This window comes from Labeo rohita, chromosome 15 (genome assembly GCF_022985175.1).
Source record: "Labeo rohita strain BAU-BD-2019 chromosome 15, IGBB_LRoh.1.0, whole genome shotgun sequence".
Classification (NCBI taxonomy): domain Eukaryota; kingdom Metazoa; phylum Chordata; class Actinopteri; order Cypriniformes; family Cyprinidae; genus Labeo; species Labeo rohita.
This window is the reverse complement of record NC_066883.1, coordinates 2,385,791-2,413,096: the sequence shown is the minus strand read 5'-3', so window position 1 is coordinate 2,413,096 and position 27,306 is coordinate 2,385,791. Positions and strand designations below refer to the sequence as shown.

Here is a 27,306-nt window from a genome sequence, read left to right as displayed (position 1 = left end):
TTACATGCTTTTATACCGTAGTACATCATGGTGTGGGTGTGTGACGACTGGTGCTATTTGACTTTATATGCTCTCTAATTGTTTGCAGCACTTTGCTTCTGTTTCTGTCTGTGATTAAAATTCAAAGTGTGAAAGAAGTCGAAAATGTGGATATGCTTTACTTAAAATACAGACTATGTTATTTAAAGTGACAGACTATACAGGCTCATGTACTCATAATGAATTAGAGGTCTTTAAAACCTAGTAATGTGTGTTTTCTTCAGACATTAATGTGAATATAAAGCACACAAACAAAAACTGGAAACAATCTGAATTGTGAATAAACTGGAACTTTACTTGCAACAATCACAGGTTATTTTCAACAGAATAAAACAAGCACAAATCTTTATTTGCAATTTAAAGAAGACTAGTGGTTCATTCGTGATAATGGGACACTTGGCTCAAGAGAATCTGTTTGTTTCAAAGAGCCTCAAAGTATCACAATGACAAACCAAACATTTTGTTTTGTTCAGAGGCAACTTGTGTTTCAAGCCTTACAGAAGAAAATACAACAGCCAGAATAACGGCTAGAATACACTAAACAACTTTTGCTCAGGTTTGATGAGTCAGCACTACTTGATGAAAGTCACAGGCAGCCTGCAGATGTTGAACACTTGGAGTTGACAGATTTCACAGAAAATCACATTTTGAGCAATTTTTAGTAAATGCATTGTTTTCATTTGTCATGCACTGCCTGGCATAGCAATCAGGCGCACGTCTCTGCAGTTTGTGTTCAGAAGGTGTAGTGTGTGATCCTCAGTCATTTAATGAGTGATTCTCAGTTTTTCTGCGAGTCGTGTAAGTGTATGATGCAGAGTGAAATTTGCGTAGCATATTCCAGCCTTTAAACACTGCAAAACCTCACACAGAGCAGAACATGATCTAAAACAACCATTCTCTTTATTACCCACATCATGCTGTACGTGTGATTCAGGACAACACACCACCAATGATGGAGGCAACAATGATCCCAAGCAGCACACAACAGATAATAACAATGATTTTCTTCTGTATTTGGACAGGTTCAAGAAAAAAATCAAAATAAAATTTAACATAAAAATGGAAAAAACATTCCAGGCAGCATGAAAGTAGACAAGAAGAGTTGCTGTAATGACCCAGGCAGAACTGCATTTTTAAAGATTCATGGAGAGCAGTCTGAGGATGCTGGGGTTTTCCATATATTATGACATAACATGTTATTGATGAATTTACAAAACGTATATACTGCTCTAATCTGTTCAGACTGGTTAATATGTGTTGTCTAATGTTAGAGTTGAAGTTATAAGAGTAAACTACAATTAGCTCAGCACTGCTCTCCACGATGGCATCATTTTGAATGTAAGGAGTGTAGCAAATGCATAACACTGTTTGCTGTTTACAAACATGCCACAATGCTGAGCAGACACACAGCAGTACACAATAACACAAACACAGGCGTAGAAATAAAAAGTGCCAATAAAAAAGTATTCACCCTCAATAGTACAGAGCACATAAAATATCACTGGTGCAAAAAATGGATTCGGTGGCCATAACGCACCGCAGACGTGTGCAGTGTGTGGTAAGAGATTTATTGATCATGCAATGTAGATAACACGATTGTTTTTAAAAATGCATAAATGTGAACTAGACTAGGCTAATCAGTGATGATGTTCTTTGATAATGTAAATGCTTTGTGCTCATTTTCTGTAGCTGCTTTTTGAATAACTAAGCAAATGCAAGCATTATATTGTAATTAGTAACTTACAATGTATTTATTCAATTGTTGTCATGTTAAATACAAATTAAGTCATATTAAAAACATTAGGCTGCTTTTAGCCTTATAATGGAGCTGGTTTCCGGCAATGAAACTATGTAAATATTTTAATAAATTAGCATGATAATTCCATGTATGGGCGATCTGGCAGGCTGATGATAGGACCCAACACTACTGTAGCGTCAACTATGCCTTAATATATCCTCAACTATAACAGAGCAGATGGAACTTGCTTCTTTGACAAGGGGCGTGGCAGTACTGAAACACCGTCTAAGCTGTTTGCCAATCACAACACATTTCATTTTCTAAATGCGGGCCTTCATCAAACCCGGAATTAATCAAGCCATTTTTGACAGGCTGGGGAGAAAGGTACTGTAATAATGTAAATCATGTTAAAAGTAATGCATTTTTCGAACCACCAAGCATGAAAGCATGTTCTAGTACACCCCCAAAACAAAATCAAGACTTTGTAAAAGAGCATAATAGGACCCCTTTAAAACCTTGTCAGTCTTATTCATCAAAAAGCATTTGTGTCTGGAATGAAAATAGGATACAGAACATAACCGAATTGTTATTTTTAGGTGAACCATGCCATTCAATTTTGAGCCCAGACCAACCATGGACATATCAGTATACAAACGTTGCGATACTCAGGGGGTTTCCTGTCAAAAAAAGATCATTAATGAAATAAAGAAGAAGAAGAAAGAAAAAAGTTAAAGAACCACAATTTACTGTAAAGTAATTAGGGCTGTTAAACGATTAATCGCATACAAAATAAAAGTTTGAGTTTGCCTAATATATGTGTGTGTACTGCGTGTGATTATTATGTACATATAAATACAAACACATTCATGTACATATATAGGAGAAATATTTACAAGTATATGTATTTATTATAATTTATATTGTATATAAATAAAATATATTTTGTACATAACATATTTCTCTTAAATATATACATTAATTTGTGTGTATTTATATATACATAATTACACACAGTACACACACATTTACTAGGCAAACTCAAACTTTTATTTTGTATGCGGTTAATCACTATTAATCGTTGACAGCCCTAAAAGTAATGCATTTTATTTGTTTGTTTGTTTTTTTATAGGCTAAATGGCTGTACAAACCACAACCTATAAAGAGCCACAGGTTTGACTATATTCTGGGTCTGAGGGTGATAAATGAATTTGTTTAAAGGTTATCAGGAAAGTGTTACCAAGTTTGTTAAATTCATTCACAATATGAACATATTCATTTTTAATCTCAAGCCTAACATGATGAAAATGGCTCCTGTCGTGTTTCTTGCATTTCTGGATTTACTGTCGGTAATTAAACATTTCTATCATGAATCAGAGCTGTCAAATATGAAATGTATAGCTGTGTTTAGCTATCTTACATCTCACCTTTTGACCATTTAAGTTAAAGTGTCTTGCTGAAATTCATACTTCTCCTTCTGTGAAATGTAATGGTAAAGTCTTCCTTTGTTGATCTGACAGGCCTCCAAGACACTTTGACACTGATAAGTGGCATTAGACCACTGATCAACTCAGATGACAATAGTCTGTTATCTTGGCATTGTACAGTATCTTGGCAGCACCAAAACAGGATGGGGTCATGTTTTCTGTTTTGCAGGAAAACAAATGAGCTCAAGCAGAAAGTCACAGCTACACAGAAATTACTTAAAAAGTGGCCACATCTCAACTGATTCAAGAATTTATGGGTGGACTTACAAACTGACCGCTCATATGCTTGAGCTCTTTTGTAAAATTGCACTGTTTACAATGACCAGGTGTGCACAGGTAAAGAAACCTACAGTCCACCCTTGATCTGGTTAAATGTCATGCTGTAAAACAATAACATAACTTTCCAGAAAGTGAATACTTTTTCTAGACACTGTCCTTCATAGCCATTTCACGTATCATCTCATTTTATCTTTCAGTAAATTCATAACACATAAATAATAGAGTATGCAAACAGATGGTCCTGAGTTCCTGTCTGTCACAAGCAGCACACAGACAGCAGAGCGTCTTGGTTAGCTCAGTCCAATGGCTAGAGCGAGGATGAGGATGAGAAGACAGACGGACACACAACCGCCTATCAGGATCAACTTCTGTGGGGGATACGGACAGAAAATAAGAGGGCTGCATGCAGAGATCCTCACTTCAGTTCATGATATCTCAGTGATAAAAGTGGTACAAACCGTAAAGGAGAAGTCCACTTCCAGAACAAAAATGTACAGATCATTTACTCACCCCCTTATCATCCAAGATGTTCACGTCTTTCTTTCTTCAGTTGATAAGAAATTGTGTTTCTTGAGGAAAAATGGTTCCATAAAGAACCTTTAACATCTGAAGAGCCTTTTTGTGTCAAAAAAGGTTCTTCAGATTATAAAAAGGTAAGAAAGAGATGGTTCTTTAAAGAACCTTTGACTGAATGGTTCATGGAACCGAAAATGGTTTTTCTATGGCATCACTGTGAAGAACCTTTTAAAGCACCTTTATTTTTAAGAGTGTAGTGGACTTCAATGGTGCCCTGATTTTGATGCAGCTTCAAAACCTCTAAACGATCCCAGCCAAGGAAGAAGGGTCTTATGTAGCAAAACGATTGGTTATTTTCAAAACATATTGACAATTTTTATACTTTTTAACCTCAAATGCTTGTCTTGTCTCATCTCTGCGATGTGCATGTGTAGTCTGTGTAATCCGGGTCAATACAATTAGGGTATGTCATATTTTCTGTCTTATTTTCTTCTTCAATGTTAAAATCTTCCTACTACGCTGTTTAACATTTTTTTTTTTTTTTTGCAAAGGGTGTTTGATCTTCTTTGCATGTTCACTTTGTAAACACTGGGTTGGTACTTCTGCAGCGATGCAGAAGGATTTTGAAGTTGGGGAAGAAAACAAGATGGGAGTTTTTTTGACATATCCTAAGTGTATTGAACACATTGAACCAGAGTTCACACAGACCTAGACAAGATGAGCATTTGAGGTATATAAAGTATATAAATTGTCAATTTGTTTTTCAAAAATGATTGTTTTGCTAAATGATCCCTTCCTTGGCTGGGATCATTTAGAGCCCTTTGAAGCCGCATTTAAACTACATTTTGGATGTTCAAACTTGGGGGCACCATAGAAGTCCATTATATAGAGAGAATGCCTGATATTTTTTCCTCAAAAAACATAATTGAAGAAAGAAAGACAAGGGCTGAGTAAATTACCTGTAAATTTTTGTTCTAGAAGTGATCTTCTTCTTTAACAACTAGGTTTAGTTCACCTAGAAATGGAAATCTGGTCATCAGTTACTCCTATTCCAAACCCTTTCCTTCCACAGTGAAACAAAATGAGACTGAAGCTGCACTGCTGAAGAATGCATTGAATCATATTTTAGCTAGAAGCAATGGTTTGAAGTTAAAAAAAAAAAAAAATTATTGATGGGTTTGTTTCAGCTTTTGTCTTCTCCCAGATGTTAACTGATGGACTGGAGTGGTGTGGATTACTTGTGGATTATTGTGATGTTTTTATCAGCTGTTTGGACTCTTATTCTGACGGCACCCATTCACTGCAGAAGATCCACTGGTGAGACAGTGATGGAATGACACATTTCTACAAATCTGATGAACAAACAAATCTTGGATGGCCTGAGGATGAGCACATATTCAGCACATTTTCATTTTTGAGTGAACTATTGCTGGCTATTTTCTATGGTACCTCAATGATTGAAAAAACAAATCAACCCATCAGCATCATTTTAATGTTGACAGCACACAGAAAAAGCTTTTATAACACCAGAAGGAGTGGGAATGGGAAATGGTGAGAAATGAGATGATGTACAAATGCTCATGCAGGACATAGAGCCGGCACTGACGTATCTTTCACTCACCCTTTGCGATTTACTCTGGTATTTTACAGCCTTCTTGGTGTTTAACAATGCATCCTTAATGTAATCCACTGTATGATCCACATTATACTCTATACGGTCTATCATATCTCCCTGACCAGAGCAGGAGATGGACGGCACCAGAGAAAGAAGAAAGAAAAAGAGAAAAGTGATTTCAGAGGAGTATAATGGATTTGTTGCAATATCTCACCGTCCTGCTAGTCTTCTGGACTTTGATAGCTGCTTTGGTGTCCTCTTTGGCCTTTTCCACATATTCCTGAGCACTGCAGACATTCTTCTCTATATTGTTTATTAACTCTCCCTGAAAGAAAACAGGAAAATACAGCTCACCAAACACTATTTACCGAAAGAACGTGACCAGAGAATATGTTGGGTAGTAATGGCACACTATGGTAAGTATATTTAACACTTTGCAGAAAAAGTTTACAAATTAGGCTATAAAGTGTACGAGGTCAAAGTTTTAGCCCCTGCTGGTAGATGTTGTAATTACATCTGGCTGCACACTGCATCTCACACTTTATCTCCAATGACAGCTACATCTCAGAAAACCCAGACCTCCTTTCCTCTGCTATTTTTGTCAGCTTTGCCTTTTTTGCGATAGGACAGTACAGAAAGACAAGAAGCAAAGTAGAACCGTGCAACACGTCTGAACAGAGCCCACAAGGCTATCGACTCCAAATGGCAACTGTTACAAAGGAACAGCCTCACATTCAATAAAAACGCCAGCTGTCCCGCTGCTGCTGAAAGACTGAACAGAAAAGCTTGGATTAATTCATAGAGCGGTTCAGACTTCACTCTCTGCAAAAGAATGTCATTACTGCACTTTGTCTTCACATAGCAAATCGCTGTTTATATATAAAAATCATATATAGCACCAATAAGGACACAGACAGCAGCAGGTATATTAGGCTACTGTCACTTTAACACTGTGCACAGCTCTAATATACTAACACACGTCCAATTTTCACCTAACTGTTTACAGTCATTTATGACATAACTGACTGCGCTTATAATACATGACAGGACAGTAATTTTGACATAATTTGCATGTGTACTTGTCTGTTCAACCATGATAAGACACAAAGGAGAGCTCAATTTGCCTGAATGTTTAAATAGGCAGAACTCAAACTCTGAAACTGGAAATTGCGGATTGTCTTTTCCATTCTAGTATGTGACACGGCATGTTGAATGAGAAAAAATATAGGATGGGACTTTTGGTTTTTGAGTCACTAGCTGCGTTTCCATTCAAAGTTGCAAATTTAAATTGTGAGCAAAATTGCAATATCGCATAAAACATTTGCAAATAAGCACCATTTCCATTCAAAGAGTCAAAGAGAACAAAATCGTCACTTCCTGATAAATACAAAACACAGTAAATGCGGTCATTGCTTTAGGAGGTTAATGCTAGGTGTTTGGGAATGCAGTCAGGTAAGACATTTCTGTGAGGAAATTATACAGAAATATACTCTGACCATAACAACATTTCAAATGCTGTGTAATGAGATCACTCCGCTGGTTAGTCAGGTTATGCCATCCCATCAAGTCAACACCCCAAGCGAGCATAACTTTTTGCAAGTTAAGGGATTTTTTTTTATTTGGCATTTTCATCACACATTTCTGATGCAATACTGTGCAAGGGTGATGGAAACATAGCTAGTGATTTGTTTAAGACAGAGTAGAGTAATTGCAGTGTTTAATAATGTACAACTGATAACAGACTGAGCGGTAGGTCCTTGACCATATGCACGGAGCCTTCTTTAGAACTTCCGCATAATGATAAGCCAGCTCGTAAATTTCCGATATAGCTCATTTTATATGTGCTATTTACAGGTGCATCTCAATAAATTAAAATGTTGTGGAAAAGCTCATTTATTTCAGTAATTCAACTCAAATTGTGAAACTCATGTATTAAATTAATTCAGTGCACACAGACTGAAGTAGTTTAAGTCTTTGGTTCTTTTAACTGTGATGATTTTGGTTCACATTTAACAAAAACCCACCAAACCTCAACAAATAAGAATATGGTGACATGCCAATCAGCTAATCAACTCAAAACACCTGCAAAGGTTTCCTGATCCTTCAAAATGGTCTCTCAGTTTGGTTCATTAGGCTACACAATCACTGGGAAGACGGATGATCTGACAGTTGTCCAGAAGACAATCATTGACACTCTTCACAAGGAGGGTAAGCCACAAACATTCATTGCCAAAGAAGCTGGCTGTTCACAGAGTGCTGTATCCAAGCATGTTAACAGAAAGTTGATTGGAAGGAAAAAGCGTGGAAGAAAAAGATGCACAACCAACCGATAGAACCGCAGCCTTGAGAGGCTTGTCAAGCAAAATCGATTCAAGAATTTGGGTGAACTTCACAAGGAATGGACTGAGGCTGGGGTCATATTATCATATTAGGCATCAGTTTCATATTATTTAACAACATATAATTTAAATTCTGAGCCTGGTAATCCCAAGAGAATACACAGACACGAAGTTGTACATCTAAATGCTGACAGCTAAACACTGTCATAACTGTTTAATCTAACATTAGCAAGCTAGAGATGCTTCTCTTAAACAACATTGAAACATTATTCTTGATAATCAAAAACTTGCCTTCATAGTCATGAAAATATTTTTAAAATCTTGTAATATTTTAAAGCCATTATTATTTTTCAACTCTACAGCTGTGCAGTAAAATTCACTTCAAAGATTAACTTTTCATTCATAAAGACAACATGGAAAAAATGCTTTTTCATGGAAAACAACGACTTTTTAAGATGAAAATGACATGAAATTACTCTTATAACCAGAAGATGGCAGTAGAGGTTCACTCATTGGCTGCAGCTGCCATTTCAACTCCCACAGTTTTTCATGTCTTGCTTTTTGATTTATTATAAAATTACTAGTACAACAATTTTTAGTACTTTTACCGCACTCAAGTATATAGTATAGCAAGCGCAGAAAGTCAATAAAATAAATAAATAAGCACTGACACAAACAGCCTATAATTATTTAATTACTTACATATAGTTTAATTAAATAAGTTAAATATTAATGGTATAAGAATAAATAATGCATTCAATATGAATTAATATGAATTTGAAATATTTTAGATTTAATTTAATAACTACAATTTTTTTTTACATACATTTAATAACAGTTTTATCTTAAACTGTAAAAGCTATTAAGTAGCCTATATTTAACCAACACAACTTGTTACTGCTGTAGTTTTGTTACTCTGAATTTAGTCTGAATCATTTAAAGCACAGCTCTGTTTTTGACATCGGCTTGTCAGATGTTTAGTTCGGTTATTACTGTCAATCATATAAAATGACTAGCGCATATTTAGCAGATTTACTCATGTCATTTGTCATTCTTGAAACGGTATACATGGACGTTTGGTCCTCTTAGACAAACAAACCTTTTCTTGGAATTGTGAATGGATTATGTAGAGAAAACGAGCAAAGGACACTTGTATTACGACACAGTACAGTTGACCAGAAATGACTGAGCTGTCTTGTCTAAAACAAGATGCGTGCATATGGTCAGTACTGGCCCTCAAAGTTCACTCTTCTGCAGAGTATTGTTCCAACCCTCATCAAACTCACCTGCCTATAACTTCCTTATGATCCTGAAGACCTTGATTAGCTTGTTGTGTTTGATTAGGGTTGGAGCTAAACTCCGCAGGAAAGTGGACCTTGAAGGCCAAAGTTGAAAACCCCAGTCCTAGAGTATTAAACAGGTCTTTGAAAAACATCAAATGGAGTGGTCATGGGTCATGCTGCTAAAATACAGATGTTTTGAAGTTTATTTCATTCCATTGTTTCCGTGTTCTTGTTTCCTGTTTCCTTGGTTGCTGATTACACCCTGGTTTGTTTCCTTGATATCCCATTATGTTAGCCTTTGTGTAGTTTCGTTCATTTAGGAGAAGCTGACTGGTACACCATGTACTAAATAACGGACTGGCCTACACTGCAACTGATTTACAGCTGCTTTAGCTGCTGTCTGTCCTCTACAGTGTGAATGTGAGTCATCAGATCAAGTGTCTCGAATACTGCAGGACTGGGGCTCACGTGTCGCACTAAATCCAATTTTAACTGGGTTTGATTATGACCTGTAAAAACAGATATCCGCTGGTCAGTTTGTGGATTTTGTGTTATTAATGGTACACAAAATGCTTTTGGATGTGACAGAATGTCCATACACACATGTTCAGACTGCTGTCATGTTTAATTAGTCACTCTCTAACAGTGAAGTCATCTGTCAGTGATGTTTACCTGACTCTCCACCAGCATGGCCATATCCATGAACATATCGTGCAGCTCACGGATGCTGTTCTCCAGTTTGATGATTTCATTGTGCCGCGTCTCAATCTCATTCATAGCCTGTTCACTGATGTTGCAGTCCATGATGATCTAGAGCAAACATGAGAAGGTAAGAATGATTTCCAAAATAATTCTGCTTTAATCACTGGCTGGTTTAATAAGAGTAAAAACAACAACAAACAACCCAGTCCAGCATGTTCTGAAAAGGTGAGTGGCTGAAAACTCCTGTCTCACGAAATACAAATCTTTACAGCTACCAAAGCATGTGTTAGCACCCCATCCCACCATAGTCATCAATTCTCAAAGCTTTTTTTTCCATAAAACCCACTTGCAGGTAGCTCTAGAAAGCAGGGTTATCTTATTGTGATAATGTCACTGATTAATCGGTTGATTAACCCAAACATTACTTGCTCACAATTAACTGCCAAAACAGGCACTAAGAAGTGGACAGAAAAAAAGGCAGACTGCGGCAAACTGTATAATATTGATTCTGTAGAACACAAAGAATAAAAGAAGTGAAAGATTCATGGCCATTAGATCAAATTCACAGAGGCTACAAGCATATTTGTAAATTTTGTTCTATTCTTGTTTGTGCTGTGTAAACATGATGCTTACTGTAGTTCTCTTGAATGCTGAATTTTCAATACAACTGAAAATGTGTTCTTTTTGTTTTTTTAACTTATCATTATAGTGATTAGTGTTCCCTGTGGTTGGGCACTTGGAACTTTGTTTATATTATTATAGCTTTTTTCCTATTATGCAACATGAAATCAGAGCAACTTGATTTCAAAAGAAAAAAAGCAATAAATAGATTGCTTTTAGAAGGTGACCTATTTTCTAATTGGCTAGTGCATTGTTATGTTGATTTTGATTTTTATCATTTTTTATGTTGATTAATGATTTTTTATCATTTCATTGTTCCTCATAGATGCTTTGAGAAGCTTTTAATTTGGGTAGCTATAATCTTTTAATATTTGGGGTGATGTGCTTGAGTCACACAGACTTCAACATTCAGCACGGGAGTCACAACAATGGTAACAACTCAATTTCATTTATTTTTATTAACCGTAACAACCATTTTATTTGCCTTTTTTTGATGTGCTACTACTGACACAAGACAGCAAATAAAACTGGAAAATAAAAAACAACAGTAAAACAAAGCAATTGCATAATTTATTCATGTCGCAATGCACTCTGGGAGTCAGTGAGTAGCTATACTAAGTCAAGAGTAAACCTAAAGTAAAGGATCAAGTACCCCCTACAGTTCTTTTTTAGTTACTAGAACTCCCGTTTAAGTAAACTATACTAAGCATTTGTCACTACAACATACTATTCCTGTTTCACTTTACTTAGTTTTTTTTAAGGCAATCGGTTTGCATGTTTTTTTTTTAAGTAAGCCCAACTAATTAGATTTTACATGTTGTATACATGATGTTGTATACATCCACTCACCCCTGAAGTGAAGATGGAGGGGTTGTTACTTTCTAACATGGTCTCCAATTCCTCATTTGTTGTATTTCTTCCCGCTGCAAAAAAAAAAAAAAAAAAAAAAAAAAAAAAAAACCTTAACAGCTTGCTAGTGTTATAGGACAAAGTAGCATGGGTTAACATTTTTGTCTTTGATGTAAAATGACACACATACAATGCATATTTGTTCTACACATATATTTTAATGTCATGTGACATGTGAGAGGTTGAATAACTGTTTTAAATAGATTAGAGATTAGTTACCTTTCATTGTTCTTTACTGATTGTCACATCTCTCAAGACTACAATATGACACAGGGGTTGATGGGTAAATGTTTTTGGTAACACATCAGTTTAGGGACCAATACTATTAACTAGTTGTTTAATACCATGCAAATTACTAGCATACTGGCTGTTTGTTAGCACTTACAAATTAATGCTTTATTCTGCCTGACCATAATTTAGATCCCTTAACTCTACCCAATATCTAAACATGACTACTACAACAACTCTTACTTCCTATCAGTGATAACTGGTTAATCATTCTGGTTCTGGGTTTTACAGAAAATATAATGTAAAGGGTCAAGTTATGAGGAAATCCATTATGGAGAAAATGTTTATCCAAAGGACTAATTACACAAAAACAATCCTACTGCACTTTTTGAAATGAGACTAGAGAATCACTAGTCTGAAACACTGAGGTGACACGCAGCATTGTTCCCCCCTGACAGTCTGTAATTAGTAGCTCATTGAGTTAATAACGAACTGTGTGGTGTGATCACACATCTGTGATCTGTATGTATCGTGACTCACTCTTGATTACACACCAAATGCGGAGCTATACTGCGGACGTTGTCGTGGCGTGTGTGTTCGTGACCCAGCAGGGCAGCTTTACTACATTTTCCTGGTAGTCAGTAACAGATTGCAAACACTAGCAGTCTTTCACCCAAGCTGGCAGGATGATTATTATGGTTCCAGCTTGAAGCCGATGACAGATGGATGGGGGTTATCTGTTCTCCCCAGCACCATATGATCCTACACAGGACGAAGGAACACGAGACAGTACCACACAAAACAGCTCAATATGCCTTGGCATCCGAATGTTGGCAAAAACATGATGGCATAAACGAATCAGGGAAATAAATAAAATGCACTTTTAACTAAAAGCAGTTCAGAGTGACCTCCAAGTCCTCCAGTGAGGAAAGCATGTGTGCTCTTTTGGAGTCACAAGAAAAAAACCTTTTGACACAGAACCCAGTCTGACGTACAAACAGCAGAGCATGATGCTAACAACGGCACGCGTCATGGGTTTGATTCCCAGGGAATCTATGATAAAGAGGCAAAAATTGCTCCTGCATGATTAAATTGCGCCTGAAATGTGAAAATAAATAAAAAGTATAAATTTGTCAATTTTTGGCCTCATTGAGCATCATAATCAATCACATACATTTCTGTTGAGCTAATGAACACAATGGCCAATCAGAGGAGTTTTGATTAGTCAGTGCAGAGTTTTGTTGAGTTTGACTGAATTTTGCATGCTCACAAATTCGCTCTTCATTAACAATGGAGTGCAGAAAAGATGTAAAGTAAAAGATTCATTTCACAGCTTTAGCATAACTTGCACTAGATTAAACTAATGTAATGAACCGACATATGTGTCTATGTAGCCAGAATAAAATTTAATATACATTTCTACATATGTATTCTATTAATCAACATCAATAATCATTATTACAACATCAAGAGCAATAATTTACAATAATGATTTGATATTTGTCATAATATTGCAGCCCTACCCTAATGAATTCCTATTTTTAAATATATTATTTACATATAATATATATAACAGTTTGTTTTTATTGCTACCAGTCTATAATATTCAGACTGATTAAAGTAACTGGTTAAATGTAAGTATTTCAAATTAAAAACACTTGAAAAAAATTGTAACATTTGTAAAAAAATGCTACTTGAAATCAATTTCTAGGAGAAAATATTGCCCATAAATGAAATGGTTAATTTCTGACCCTAATTTAAAGGAATCCTGCGTATGGAACCTGATGTTCAGTGGGCTAAATGCAGCTTTCATTTTTCGTCCCACCTGTTTACGTTCACTTAAAGGAAAAGTCCACTTCCAGAAAAACAATTTACATATAATGTACTCACCCCTTTGTCATCCAAGATGTTCATGTCTGTCTTTCTTTAGTCTTAAAGAAATTATGTTTTTTGAGGAAAATCTGAGTGAGTACATTATCTGTAAATTGTTGTTCTGGAAGTGGACTTCTCCTGTAAACTACAACTCGTACAACTCACTTCAACTCCATTGGTTATACTATATACATTTGATCAAATTATTTCTATATTGTTGACTTTAATGCACATATGTGGTTTATCCCAATCTAGGGATCAAGCATGGATATAATAAAAATGCCAATGATGTTTGCAGCACAAAATTTGATGAAATAGTCATTGATTATGAAGTAAAAAAACAGAAGCACAGTAAGATAAAATATAATTAATTAAACTGAAATGTTATCATCTTGTTGCTGTGAAATATATAACATTCAGTGTCAAAGCCATTTTATGTTATCTTTATTGTGAGTAAACGTGGCTTGGGATTAAAATGGGAATCGGATTTACATCTTTAGACAACAGGCAGATGTCTAAATATCAGTTCTGTATCTGATTTAAAACCACATTTGGATTTGGCTCAGAACATATGAAGATCCCATGCGGATTTCTGTGTTTACACATATGCAACAATACCTAATCCATGACAGATATGAGTAAAAAAATCAGATTTTCTGACAGTCAGTGTCAGTGTCAGTGTAAATGCAGCCCAACCGCTGCGGAGCTGAACAAATCAGATAATGTCTAAAAATAGTTCAGTGGTAAAACACACATTTACACTCTCTGGGCAATAATTAAAGTTTAGAAGTACATCCTTTACATATAATTATATATCATTTATTTATATATATATACATAATTATCATATTATCCCAGTACACCACCTACATGTTTGGGAGGGGTGCCATTAAAAAGACTTTGCTGTCATCAAAGAATAAATTCAAGCACCTCCTGCACCTGAGTTCCACAGTCTGATGAGCTGAAAGTGACAGGTGAAGGCGACAGAAAGATGCAGATAAGTACCTCATCCCCACTTTGAAGTATTGAATTGGATGCTGGATATTTTGAGGCTTTGTCTTATCTTGTCAGGATAAATAGTTTAATGAACCCCAAGTACCAGTAGAGACTGAATCAACACCTGACTGATCAGGAAGCTTAATTTGGGCCATGGCTGGATCTTCTCAAAATCAACACAAACATACAGTATAGTTCACAGACCACAGAATAAAAGTTTTGCTATGGAAAACCCAACTTCTTCATTTTAACCTGAGTCAGGAATTATGTGAAGAGACAGAAGCAATTGAGACTAAAACCTAAATTCATAGAAGATCATTATTGCTGACTGTTTTGAAACTATTCTCTTTTATTAATTGCTTATAGCTATTACAATTATTATTTATGTAAATATTATCGTAGTGGATATTTTTGGAGGTCCAATTCTCATCTCATTCTCAACTATTAGCTACAACTTTTGCCTCAGTAAACTCTTAATTTTCTGCCTATTAATAGTTAGTAAGCTAGTTTAGGTATAGGTTGGATTAACAGATATAAAATATTGTCATCCAGAAGGCATAAACGCATCCTTTTAAAGTACTAAAAAATAGCCAATATGCTAGTAATATGCACACTAATACTAAATAATATTGGTCCCAAAACTAAAGTGTCACCAGTGTTTGTGTTTACTCACTGATCTCCAGCTGTCTCTGTATCCGTCCTTTACAGCGTTCCCTGTAATCTGATTGCGTTGCATTATATTCTGTCATCACCTCCACAAATTTACGTGACAGGGTGGAGTGCTGAAAAACAGAAACCTTTTATATTATTATACACAAAACAACATATGCTCCAGTCTTCAGTGAGTAATAGACTGACATGTGGTAACGGAGACGTGTCTAAACCCACTCACCTGTGTTTTCCGAATCCTCAGATCAGCTGATGGGTTTTTTGAATGGTTTAGTGCCTCCTCCTGCTCTATGCTCTGCTGGATATCTAAAAAAAAGAGGAGTCATCCCTGTGGTTAATTATTTACTAGTGCTAAAGATAAATGAATGAAAACAACGTTATTCCAAATCCCTCTAGAATGTGTGATTGTGTATATTGATATCAGTATCATGATGTTACAGTCAGCTCTGCATTTACAAAACACATCACTAATCACTTTATCATCTTGTGGCACGTTAGTGAATGATAGTAGATGCAAATGATATGGACTGCTCTCTATTTCTGATGCCAAAAAAACGTATTCATGCATTCATGATATCAAGACTAGATTATTGTAATGCAATACTATGAGGACGTCCAGTACAGTTATTAAATTAGATGTTGCATTTTCAACCAGTTGAAGCTTGAGTGCTCATATCAGACAATTTTACTGTCACTACATTGACTCCCTATTACACTTCATACAAATTCTGCTGACTAGTTATAAAGCTCTAAGTGAGCTCCTATCTCACTACAGTCCATCACATTTGTTGCAAGAGCACAATTATGGCCAGATAATACTCAAAATATCATAAAATCCATACTGTAGATCCATTTGGCTCTTAAACGCTGGAATAGCCCTCCCTAGCACTGTGTGGGATGAACATGTAAGTGGTTGCAACATGTGTGTTGTTGAGGATGAAGGACTCACTCTTTAACATGGTGCGTACTTTATTAGCCAGCTTCTTAATATCTGTCATCAACTCCTCCAAATCTGCTTTTGTTTCTGTTGTAAAATTAAAGAAAAAGACACACAGAACATGTTTACACGAACAGCATGTTTACTGATCTCCAGCTATCGGACTGTTCTTGTATATAATGTATTTAGCATATTCAGAATATACTAAGACATAAACATTATTTACTAATGATTCCCTTCTAGGAATAAGACTTTGTTCATTTAATGCAATGCATTTTTAGTAATTTTATGTAGTCTTTGAATGAACTCATTTGTAATCACACAGAGTTACAGTGCTTTGTCTGAATATTCATGTATGTATGTAGATTTTCTGTAGATTTATGTTCAGTTCTTCTGAAAGTGGTTACCCAAAAATGAAAATGAAGTCATCCTTTTGTTACTCTGGTGTTGGTCCCATGCAACACATGCCATATAATCCAAGTGTTTAGGAGATATACAATAAGTTCTCACTTTTGGAGGGGGCTTGATGATGAACAGCTTCAAATAATAAACGAACGTTTTGAGCTTGTCCACTTTCAACCACTTCTACAAGTAGTTGAAAACGCATTCGACTGGATTGCTTTCGTGGTGTAGACGTTCATGTGGTCGAATGCATTCGAGCAACCACAAAAGACCGCCTACTGACCTAATATTGATGGTTCAAAAACAATTGTGGCCATTTATCGCAGTGAACGTTAAATGTGCGCCGTCACATACGTAAATGTTCGAGCCACTGATGATCATTAAACTCACCGAGTACAATGTTTTTCCACCACTCCTGACTTCTAGTGTGAATCCACAGTGTTCGGTGGGGTCTTGAGGCTACCACTGCTGAAACGAAAGCGGCTGCTTTTTCTCTTTTGTGCGAATGTGTGAAATTTGTCTAAGCTTTTTATTAACATTGGTGCGCAATAACTTAAGCCCTCCTGCACATGTTTTGACCCTGACAGAAGGATCCACCCCTTCACCCTCCTCTTGACGTAATCAGCACCATGGGGGTAATGTGGTCAGAACTGGTCGAAAGTGGCCAGAAGAGAGGGAAAAAAATGGGTACGTGTCTCCATTGTCTACTTGTGATCCGATCGACCAATACGCATCTTAATACCAAGTGTAAACAGGGCCTGAGATCCCGACTGACCAGGTGTGTGAGCTGGCCACAATATTCATGCCAGTGGGTATACTGGTGGAGCTGGATACAGAAGAATGGCTTGGAAGAATGGATTGGGAAACAAAAGTACTGATGCCCACCGTGCCCACCCATGAACCACTGATCCCTTCCTGCACTGTGTCTTTGTTGTCGCAGGTCCCATTCAGCTCGGAGTCTTCGTCAACGCTGATTTCACTCAGTCTTTGTCATCACATCCAGCACTGAAAGTTCTTTGTCATCACCGACCTGTTCATCACTGAGCCTGCTTCCTTACCAAGCCTTCCTCTCCTGCACTCTTCACTGAAACCAGCCATTCCCAGTCTCATTCACTCCGCTGGAGCCGTTGACCCATTAGCTCCGCATCAATCTTCCTAGCCCATCACTCTGCCTCAGCCCTCTGCCCTTTGCTCCTCGCTGCCTCAGCTCCCTCAGGACTTCCCCATCCCTTCGGCTCCACCTTGGTCAGTCGTCACTCTAGGCACGCCATAGATTTACGGGTACTTGTCTGCATCTTCTTCTGAGGCTTCTTCTTCCCTCCAGCTTCACCTCAGTCCTTGGGCACCCTGGCTCCACCTCGGCTGCTCATCGGCGCAGCTTCACTTCGGGCTCCAGGACCTTCTGTGTCACTCATCACCTGCAGCTCTTCAGCTTGGCCTGGGTCCTCACCTCTACCTGCACCATCACGGTCAGTTGGCACCTGGGTTTCACCTAGCATCCCCACCAAGGCTACACTGGCTCCTCCTTCCTCTGTTCTGTCATTAGTCACTCTGAGTTCATCAGCCACATCCTCCACCATGGCTGCTCCCTCCACTGACTAGTGGTCTATACCACCTGGCCACTCCCAACAGCCCTTCTCCTGCTCCTTTTCCTCATCCAGAGCCCCAACCTCCTCTCTCTCATCCCACCTGATCTCTTCTGTTACAGTGCAAGTTCCTGTCACAGTTATCTTCTGTTAGTTTCATTTTCATGGACTTAATGTTGTAGTACTTTCTTCTCTGAGTTGAATATATCTGTTGTGTTTATCAGAACAAGTTATCATGTTCACATGTGTTATCTGTTATTTCTGACTGTCATCTGACAACCAGTTCCAGTTCTGCATGGATACTTTTTTTTTTTGGTATTTATTAGAGATGCACCGTTTCTGAATTTCTCTGCCGATACAGGTAGCCGATTATTCAGATTGATATCGGCCGATACTGATACCAATAGTTCGATTTTCTTAAGGAAAAAAACCTGTCCTAACCGATGCTGTTAACTACACATGGAACCCTATCATTTGCAGGGCTCTAGACTGTGACAGTTTTTTGAGAATGTGCGAGTTAAAACGTGATAGCATTTGTGCCAGTGCAGGTTCTGCTCTGCTCTGAAGCGTCTGCTGTGCTCCATGCATAAAGCGCGTGCTGCAGGAGTCAGATCTTTCTGATCACGTGAAGCCATGCCTCATCTTATTCGTCTTATTCGTTTATGTTAATTAACATTATATAAGTTAGCTTGTCTTTCAAGCATTTGTTTTAGTTTTAAACAGTGAATAGATGTAAGCACAACAGACAATTATCTTTTATTGTAAAAAGTGACGGCTGTGAATTCAAAAGCGAAAAGGAAAGAAGCTCGGCCGAAGCTCGGCTTATAGCACAGCAAAAGAGGAACTCCCGTTAAAATCACATATAATACTGATGAGAAAGAACGGGTTAAATGTTAACCACTTTTGTTAATAATAATATAATAATGTACGTTTCTGGTAGAATGTCCCATAAACTTTAAAAAAAAAACCTCCACTTTAGTGTTATTTTATGGCTAACTAATGATTTGTGAACAGCAGATTCAACTTTGCTGAGGTAAATGTCACATTAAGTGACATACTGTTCACAATCTGTTTACTGGCATCTTTCCGTGTTTGAAACACTGACTGAGCGATTACATTAGACATGATACATTTTGGTAAGCCATACTACATCTTTCATCATAGCTTATATTGTGCATTTTGCGCTGTAACTTTTTAAACTGGAAAAGAGTCGCGCTCCGTGCTGCTGCTTAAAATGAGGTGCAATAACAATCTGTCATGTCACATTTAAAAGCACTGAAACGGCATTTGCTGTTTTCATGATAGATTGTACAGGATTTGAAAACTGAGACTTATCAGAAGAGAGCAAGCACAGAGCTCTTTGTGATTATTGGATGCGATGCCCGCTACATGCATCCAGATGCGTAGAGAGGTTTTTTGTAACCATTAATGCCTAATTGTCCCGTTAATTTTGACAGCCCTAAATTCAACAGAGATTTTCTTCCCTCCCAGTATGAGTTTCAGTCTGACTCGCTGCCTTTTGATTGATTGGATACATTCGGCCGATAGTGAAATAAATTGCTTTTATCGGTCGATAGACACTATATTTCATGTTTTGCTTTTATTAATCTTGATTTCTCAAGGTAAGTCTGTATGAGTTTCATGAATAAATTAACTTAAATTACATAGTGAAGGGGGAGGGGCTATCAGACTCCATTTATGAATGACAAAATAAGATTATATAATTCATACACTACATGGTTGAGTGCATAGTGCATAAGAACATAGTGTATATGTGCATAGTGCGTCATTTGGGACACAGTTATAATCTGTGCCTTAGACTCAAGTCATGTGCTGCTCGTTCTGTCCCCAGGAACTGTTTTAGCTATCTCTTTCACCACTACCCACAAGATCTGTCAATCCGTTAATACTTCCTGTGTCAGTACAGAGTACAGTCATTTACTGCGAGTAAATTAAAGAACAGAGACCTGCTGTAATTGTTGGAGAACACTAGCTTTTAGTGTGTCAGTCATGAGCGTCATCAGGCTGTAACACAACCCAACCAGAGAAGAACTCAGTGTGATGTTTTACAGTTGGTACACATCTGCTTCTCTTTTGTGGCTGGCAATATTTGGTCCAGTTGTCGCTATAAAAATACTGTACCAGAATGTTCATGAGGGTCCGCCCACAGTGCGCAAGAGGCAAATTTCGCACCAAAATATTACGACACATACTATACTCCCACCATCCGCTTTTTGTAACCACACACAAATTGTACGCAAAGGTCACACTTGTGCATTTACTAAACACAGAACAATTAGACCTGTAACATCAGATGTTTTGCCTGAACTTAAGTAAAATGTTTACTTAAGTTCTCACTGAGGTACGCAAATTATTTGTCATTTGCGTTTGTGAGTTTACGAAGGCTTTATGTGTAGCAGGGTCTTACTCTCGTCTGGGTTTGGAGAGGCCAAGATGGCGCTGTGGTTTATTTTCACTTCTTCTACTTTCTCTGCCAAAGAGTCAATGAACCCTCGGATCTCTTCTACCTGAGAGAAGAGGAAGATCAGAACGGATCAAATACATGTTGTTCATTAACAGGAAATCTTGTTTCACACATCTCTGAAGGGTTAGAATTGACTCACATTCAAATAAATTCACACACACAGAGTGGATTCACAAATAAATGAATTAAAGGAACATGCCACCATTTTTGAAAATAGGCTCATTTTCCAACTCCCCTAGAATTAAACAGTTGAGTTTTATCGTTTTCGAATCCATTCAGCCGATCTCCGGCACTCCTAGCACTTTCAGCATAGTTTAGCACAGATCATTGAATCAGATTAGGCCGTTAGCATCTCGCTCAAAAATGACTAAAGAGTTTCTATATTTTTCCTATTTAAAACTTGAGACTTCTGTAGTTACAATGTGTACTAAGACTGGCGGAAAATGAAGTTGCAGTTTTCTAGGCTGATATGACTAGGAACTACACTCTCATTCTGGCGTAATAATCAAGGACAGGGAGACTATTTTCAGGTGCTGTGTAATATCATTGCAGCTGCTGCACCCATGGTATGGCGGCAAAGTTCCTTGATTATTACGCCCGAATGAGAGTATAGTTCCTAGCCATATCAGCCCAGAAAGCTGCAACTTTTCCTTTTCTGTCAGTCTTAGTACACAATGTAACTACAGAAGAGTCAAGTTTTTAATAGGAAAAATATCGAAACTCTTTGGTCATTTTTGAGCGAGATTGAGTGCTACCGCCAGACCCATAGATCAGCTGAATGGATTCGAAAATGGTAAAACTCAACTGTTTAACTCTAGGGAGTTGGAAAAGGAGCCTATTTTCAAAAAAAGTGCCATGTTTCTTTAAGAGTCACAAAATTTAGAGGGTCTTACAAAATTTAAATTAATAAATAATACTGTAAATAAATAATTCCTGTGCATGGGTCAATTCCTGTTGTATATATGTATTGTGTATGCTTACATATGTATCTTATATAACAGGTAAAAAAAAAGCAGTCAGTGTTACTTGATAAATACAATGCAACAGCAAAGTTCACTGCGGACTCTGTTCAAACACATTTAAGTTGTGTGAATCTGTTTTATGGCAGTCTTGAACATGATGTGTTCATCTCGTGTCATTATAGAGCATTATGCAGCAGCATCTTCCTGTGTGTGGCTGATTAGGAAACAGACATCCCAGAGATTTCATTAGTGAAAAAGTAATGTAAATATCAAACCTGTTCAAAGAACTCATCCATGAAACCCTTTTCAACACTGACGGCCACCTCATCCACCTCTTCCGTCTCTTTTCCCTGATGAACAACAATACAGTAGTCATTAGGTGATTCATTATCATTAAAAAATGAACTTGTCATTGTAATAATTGCAGGGACAGTTGCAGTGTCATTCACATGTATTCATTTCGCAGATGCTTTTATCCAAAGTGACTTAGAGTGCATACGAGCCATTTGTTAGATCTGTGCCCGTACAATCGTTAGGGACAGAACAATCAACAATGCTGGCAACAAAAAAACGGTCCACTGCTATTTTAGTTTGCAATAGTCTTTTTATCCGGCAATGAAACATTTTTACCACCAACTGTAAAAACGCAAATACATTCAACTGACTGTGCCTATACTGAAATGTGCAGTCGTTTAGGTAACATAACTGTAGGCCTGTCACAATAATCAATATATCAACTTATCACGCAATATATGTACATGACCTCAATCATTTTTGGTGATGCAATATATTGCCCATTATATTTACATAAAAAATAATGTCACCATTCCACTTGCGCCTGTGTCTTTTGCAGCTTCTCGCACATGATGTGGTGTCGTCATAAGGTGCTCGTTCAAATTTAAAAAATGCTTCTACAAAACAGTTTCATCTGCAGATATGACCTTGTTTAGGGATCTGTACCTTGTGCATAGGGACATCTGACTGCTAAGTAGGGATTGTGTTTTTCAGCAGTTTTTGTGCACCCTTAATTTACAGAGAAAAGAAGGTCAGGGAAAATCTGTAGATGGAAAAATCTCCATACAAATTCTTTGTGCATTTTCCCTTTTTCTACTTGATACCTTTTGTTGAAAATGTTTATTTACTGTTTATTCAATTTTTTTAAGGTATCTAATATTTTGATACTCAATTTCCATGATTTAAGTATGCTGTCACTTTAAAGTGTGTAGGTCTTCTTGCATTATTATGCTCTTATATTATGATTATATATTCAGTGGCATAAAATGGTCCTAAAATGACAATAATATCGCTCGTCGCAATTATTTCTGGGGCAATATATCGTACAACAAAAAGTTTTTATCGTGACAGGCCTACATAACTGTAATGTTTTAAAAAAATATGTCTAAATATGACACCCCGGCTCCAGCATCCACATGACCCTATGTAGGACTATAGCTTATCAGACTGAAGTATTTTAATGTACTGCAAAAACAGCTCTAATATCACTGTGAAACTAATGAGCGTCTAATGCAGTACATGCAGTCTCTACCCACTCCCTTCTGTAATCTCACTCTATCCCATAAAAAGTCACTTTCAGAGAAGTTTGATGGTAGTCTAGATAAGTGCAACCAGGGTTCAACAATGACGACTGCCCAATGGCCCAGCTTCAACAGAACAGAACAGAATAGAATCAAACCGAGCAATAAATCACTAAAATATACATTTTACTAAAATATTTCTTGTTTATCACAGCTTCAGTTTCTGTTACTATGTTTACTTCGTATGTTCCTTGGTTTCCAATGAAACACAAATAATTGTATTTTTATAAAGTAGCACATGGACTATTATAATGGGGTTTAAATGTGATAGGCTGTCATTTTTATATGTTCAGATTTGCAAATGTGTGTTCTTTGTTCCTATCTAACTTTATTTAATGATTTCAACTTCTGCATGAAAAAAAACAATTACTTTGTTTTACCATGTAATGTTTATATTTTAACCAATTTTGCATATAATTCACAGGATAAAAACACAGATACATTCACTTTATTTGTTTTCGTAGCCTGGACTATTTGTATTGGTTTTTCCCCTCTTGTGCCCATATATGGTTTTCCTGATCCTGCCCTCGTTGTGTCATCATTAGTTAACCTTGTTTCACCTGTGTCTTAATTAAGTTCATCGTAATCACCTGTCTTTATAAGTTGCATTCAAATCAATGTTTGTTGTCTGGTCTCATCATTGTGTATGTGTGTTCCTGCCCTTTCTATGTGGATTTACCTATTGTGGATTATATTAAAGACTTCTCATTGCACTTCATCTTCATGTTGCACCTTTCCTCTCATGTACCGTGACAACTGGAGGACATTGGGGAGGACGTGAAATTACTTTTTTTTTTTTTTTTTTTTAAATACTTAAAATGATAATCTCACATCATGAACAGATATACATTTATTTACATTTCCACATAAAAAAATATTTATTGCATTTTAATATGCCGGTAGGAAAACCTTGCATCACCACTACTGTCAGAAAAGGAAAATACATACAATCTGACTAGAAATGGGAATAACCCATCTCAATACATTTTATTTAGCAATGAAAATGAATGAGCAGAAGGGGAACAAAGGCTTCCCATCTCTCCGTCAAATCACACCATTCACATAAAAAATACAGAGATATGGTTTTTGGTCCATATCACCCAGCCCCAACAGAGAGCACTTTAAGACAACTGTGTGGAAAGAAATGATCATTTATGTCTGAAAATATAAAAAACTACTCATTTAATTCATTTCAATTCAAGTTTATTTATATAGCACTTTTCACGATAAAAATTGTTGCAAGCAGCTTTACAGAAAATTTAAGTTTCTACAGTATATTTAGTAGTAGCTTACTAGTAATGACTATGTCAAGTGGATGTACATATGGCATAAATGTAAAGTAAAAATCAGTTAATTAATGGCATTAATGTAATCGAACAGATGGTAAACACTATTACAGCAATTATATGTTGCAGTCAAACTCATGATTAATTGCTTATGATACTTGTTAACTGCAAAGGCTCATTGTAATAGAAGGTAACTGACAAGGCTCATTTTCAGCATGTGTTTGAAAATGACCAGAGCACAGTGAATGAATGGAAATGAGTGTGCTCACAGTCAGATGAGTCTTTATTTAGAACACAACCTCCATATGCCCTAAATAAACATATAAACAACCCTCAGGAAACACTGCTTCATCCTGTGTGTGTCATTATGAGAGTATGGCGATATGTGTCATGTCTGAAATATAATATCAGAATTGTTGTTTTAAAGATGTGGCAGCTGATATTATCAAGTATGTGCACACTTTCACTAATAGTACACAGCATTTAGAATGACCCCGAAATTCAGAGTTTTTGTATTGTATTTTTATATGATATACTTATACTATACTATGATAAACAAAAAGTAAGCTAGTTTTGTATCTTTGCAACTTTAAAGCCACCTACATTTAGGTGTGTGGACTTCACTGTGGTAAATACATCACTGTATGCTGGCTGAACGCATGCATTTGTTTCTGCCGTACAGCAACACACCAAACTCACATACTCTCACAACAGACATTTGGGGGGCAGTGTGGGAAACAAACAGAAGCTATTCGCCTTATTAGAAATCAGTGTATCATCAGAATGATTGTGAAACTGGTATTTCAAGGTAAAAACACATACATACAGTTGCTTTAAGCAATATCACATGAACAAGCATGCTGTTTTTTTTAAAAGGAGCACAACTGCAATTGCAATGATTCCTGAATAATCAGCCATTTAAACAAATTGGTTGAATAAATGATTCAATGACTCATTAAGACAGTGACTTGCAGCCACCTACTGGCAATTATAGTTTAACATTTCCATGTTTAAAATATTATTTTTAAAACAATTATCTCATAGCATTATTTATGCAATTTTAATTGTATATACATGTAAATGCTGATATAGATGCGGTGCCTGTGCCACTTCGAAAAATGAACTTTGTTATTGATTTCATTTCATTGCTAACTGTGCATTACTATTATAACTGATTTTTTTAAATTAATGTAAGGATGAGATGATGCATACAAGAAAGAAAAATGATAAAATGATAAAAAGATAAAATGTCCCAACAAACAGTAAATAAATTTAAGGTGGCAAATGTCGCCCCTTAATGAAAAAGTGTCTATCACTGCTGTGAACTGACCCACTGCACAGATGTGAAGAATATGAAAAGCTCTGGGAATTAACTGTCCATGACAGGCCTAAACCAGATACCAGCGAAAAGGTAAACTCACCAAAATATAATCTACTGTAAATATCGTATCAACAAAATCAAAGAAACTGTTGAGACATTTTTGTCAACAGCACTGACATAAAAATTAAACTTGAGTCAATGTAAACAATAAGACTTTTTAATTGCTGTTGTTAACACACCGTAGCAATGCATTCTACATGAAAAGCAGTATACCAGAGAATGACAGACTACAGAGGGTCAGTTTTACCCCTCTGGCTGATTTCATCCTGCTGCCCTCAACCTCTAATTCACTCCCACCCATGACTGGGTCATAGTGTCAGTAGACACAACACATTGTGAGTGATGCATTCATTCCACCTGCACACCTGTAAAGTGTCATATGTACCTGTGTGCTGCTGCTTTAAACCTGAAGTGAACTAAATAGTAAGTCAATACATGACACACAACCAGAATCACAACAGGACAGAATCACTCTCATGTCCTCTGTTTGCTCAGTGATAGTGAGGATAGACTGGTTAATGATTACTGTGCTCGACTCAGATCACTCCACACAGAAAATCACAAAGTTGAAGCATCATTTCTCATGTAAACACGTCTATTACACCTGCCTGGTGAACTTTATGATGATAAATTAGTTTTCAGCGATGTAACTGTTAATGATGTGATTTGACTTTTGATGTGTGCAAACGAGCTTGTAGTAAGCAAATACAAAACTCTTTCTATTTTAACATTAACATGATTTAATTTCAGTCTCAAAGGTAAATAAATCGTGATACAACTCAGCTCTTCTCACAAGCAGACAAACCCATGAATGGGGATTTTCTGCACCTGTGAATCATCTGACCGCGTATTCGTCTGTGCAAAAGGTTAGTGTAAATAATAAAACAAATAAAAACAACACGTATTCACTGCGCTCATATTCACCAACTTCGCACAATAACCTTAATTACAACTATAGCGCAACAAGCATCAAGCAATAACCATCAATATCGATCTGTGATTCTGAGAAGTGATCAATATGAAATTATCACAAAAGACGCACATTGACGTCAGTATGAAATATGCCCGTCTGTCCTTCATAGAACATCAATATAAAGTTCAGTCTGACTGAATAAATCATACTTACATGTCTGAGCTCTTGCGTGCGGTCCTTCATGATTCATTCGCTCAGTTTGACGCGTTTATCGCTCGCAGAGAAGAGCTTCATTTTTTAAAGTTGGATCCGCTCACAGTGTGTGACGCGCAGCGCGCTCATTAACCCCTACAGCGCGCAACGCCCGCTCGCCTCACTCCACACTAGTAGCTACTGCATACTAGACATCTTCAACCCTGGACCCACCGTCCTGCAAAGTTTATTTCCAACCTGCTACCTGCCGGATATC

At 36.9% G+C, this 27,306-nt stretch overlaps 1 protein-coding gene across 5 annotated transcripts; it reads right to left on the bottom strand.

The window, feature by feature from the left end:
• Positions 1–313: 313 nt before the first annotated feature.
• On the bottom strand, positions 314–27,287 carry stx1a (syntaxin 1A (brain)). Of its 5 annotated transcripts, none has more exons than XM_051129860.1 (10): positions 27,051–27,287; positions 21,938–22,012; positions 20,644–20,743; positions 16,240–16,314; positions 15,514–15,596; positions 15,295–15,403; positions 11,466–11,539; positions 9,966–10,103; positions 5,678–5,788; positions 314–1,047 (listed from the first exon to the last, which is right to left on the bottom strand). In XM_051129860.1, the coding sequence occupies exons 1-10, from the start codon at positions 27,078–27,080 to the stop codon at positions 970–972; spliced, it is 873 nt and encodes a 290-aa protein (XP_050985817.1). In that variant the 5' UTR covers positions 27,081–27,287; the 3' UTR covers positions 314–969. The 5 variants fall into 5 exon arrangements, with proteins under 5 accessions (XP_050985817.1, XP_050985814.1, XP_050985815.1 ...); XM_051129857.1 differs by lacking the exon at positions 314–1,047 and adding an exon at positions 2,676–3,908 and having other exon boundaries at positions 27,051–27,286; XM_051129856.1 differs by lacking the exons at positions 314–1,047; positions 5,678–5,788 and adding exons at positions 2,679–3,908; positions 5,886–5,996 and having other exon boundaries at positions 27,051–27,282.
• Positions 27,288–27,306: the final 19 nt, after the last annotated feature.

What these genes read in the sequence shown, in the direction of transcription:
- stx1a (XM_051129860.1), bottom strand. Translation starts at nt 27,080, where the DNA reads ATGAAGGACCGCACGCAAGAGCTCAGACAT. An exon ending in TGGATGAGTTCTTTGAACAG is followed by an intron (nt 20,744 to 21,937) that starts GTTTGATATTTA and finishes CTCTTCTCTCAG; the next exon opens with GTAGAAGAGATCCGAGGGTT. An exon ending in ACCAGAGTAAATCGCAAAGG is followed by an intron (nt 1,048 to 5,677) that starts GTGAGTGAAAGA and finishes GTCCAAATACAG; the next exon opens with AAGAAAATCATTGTTATTAT.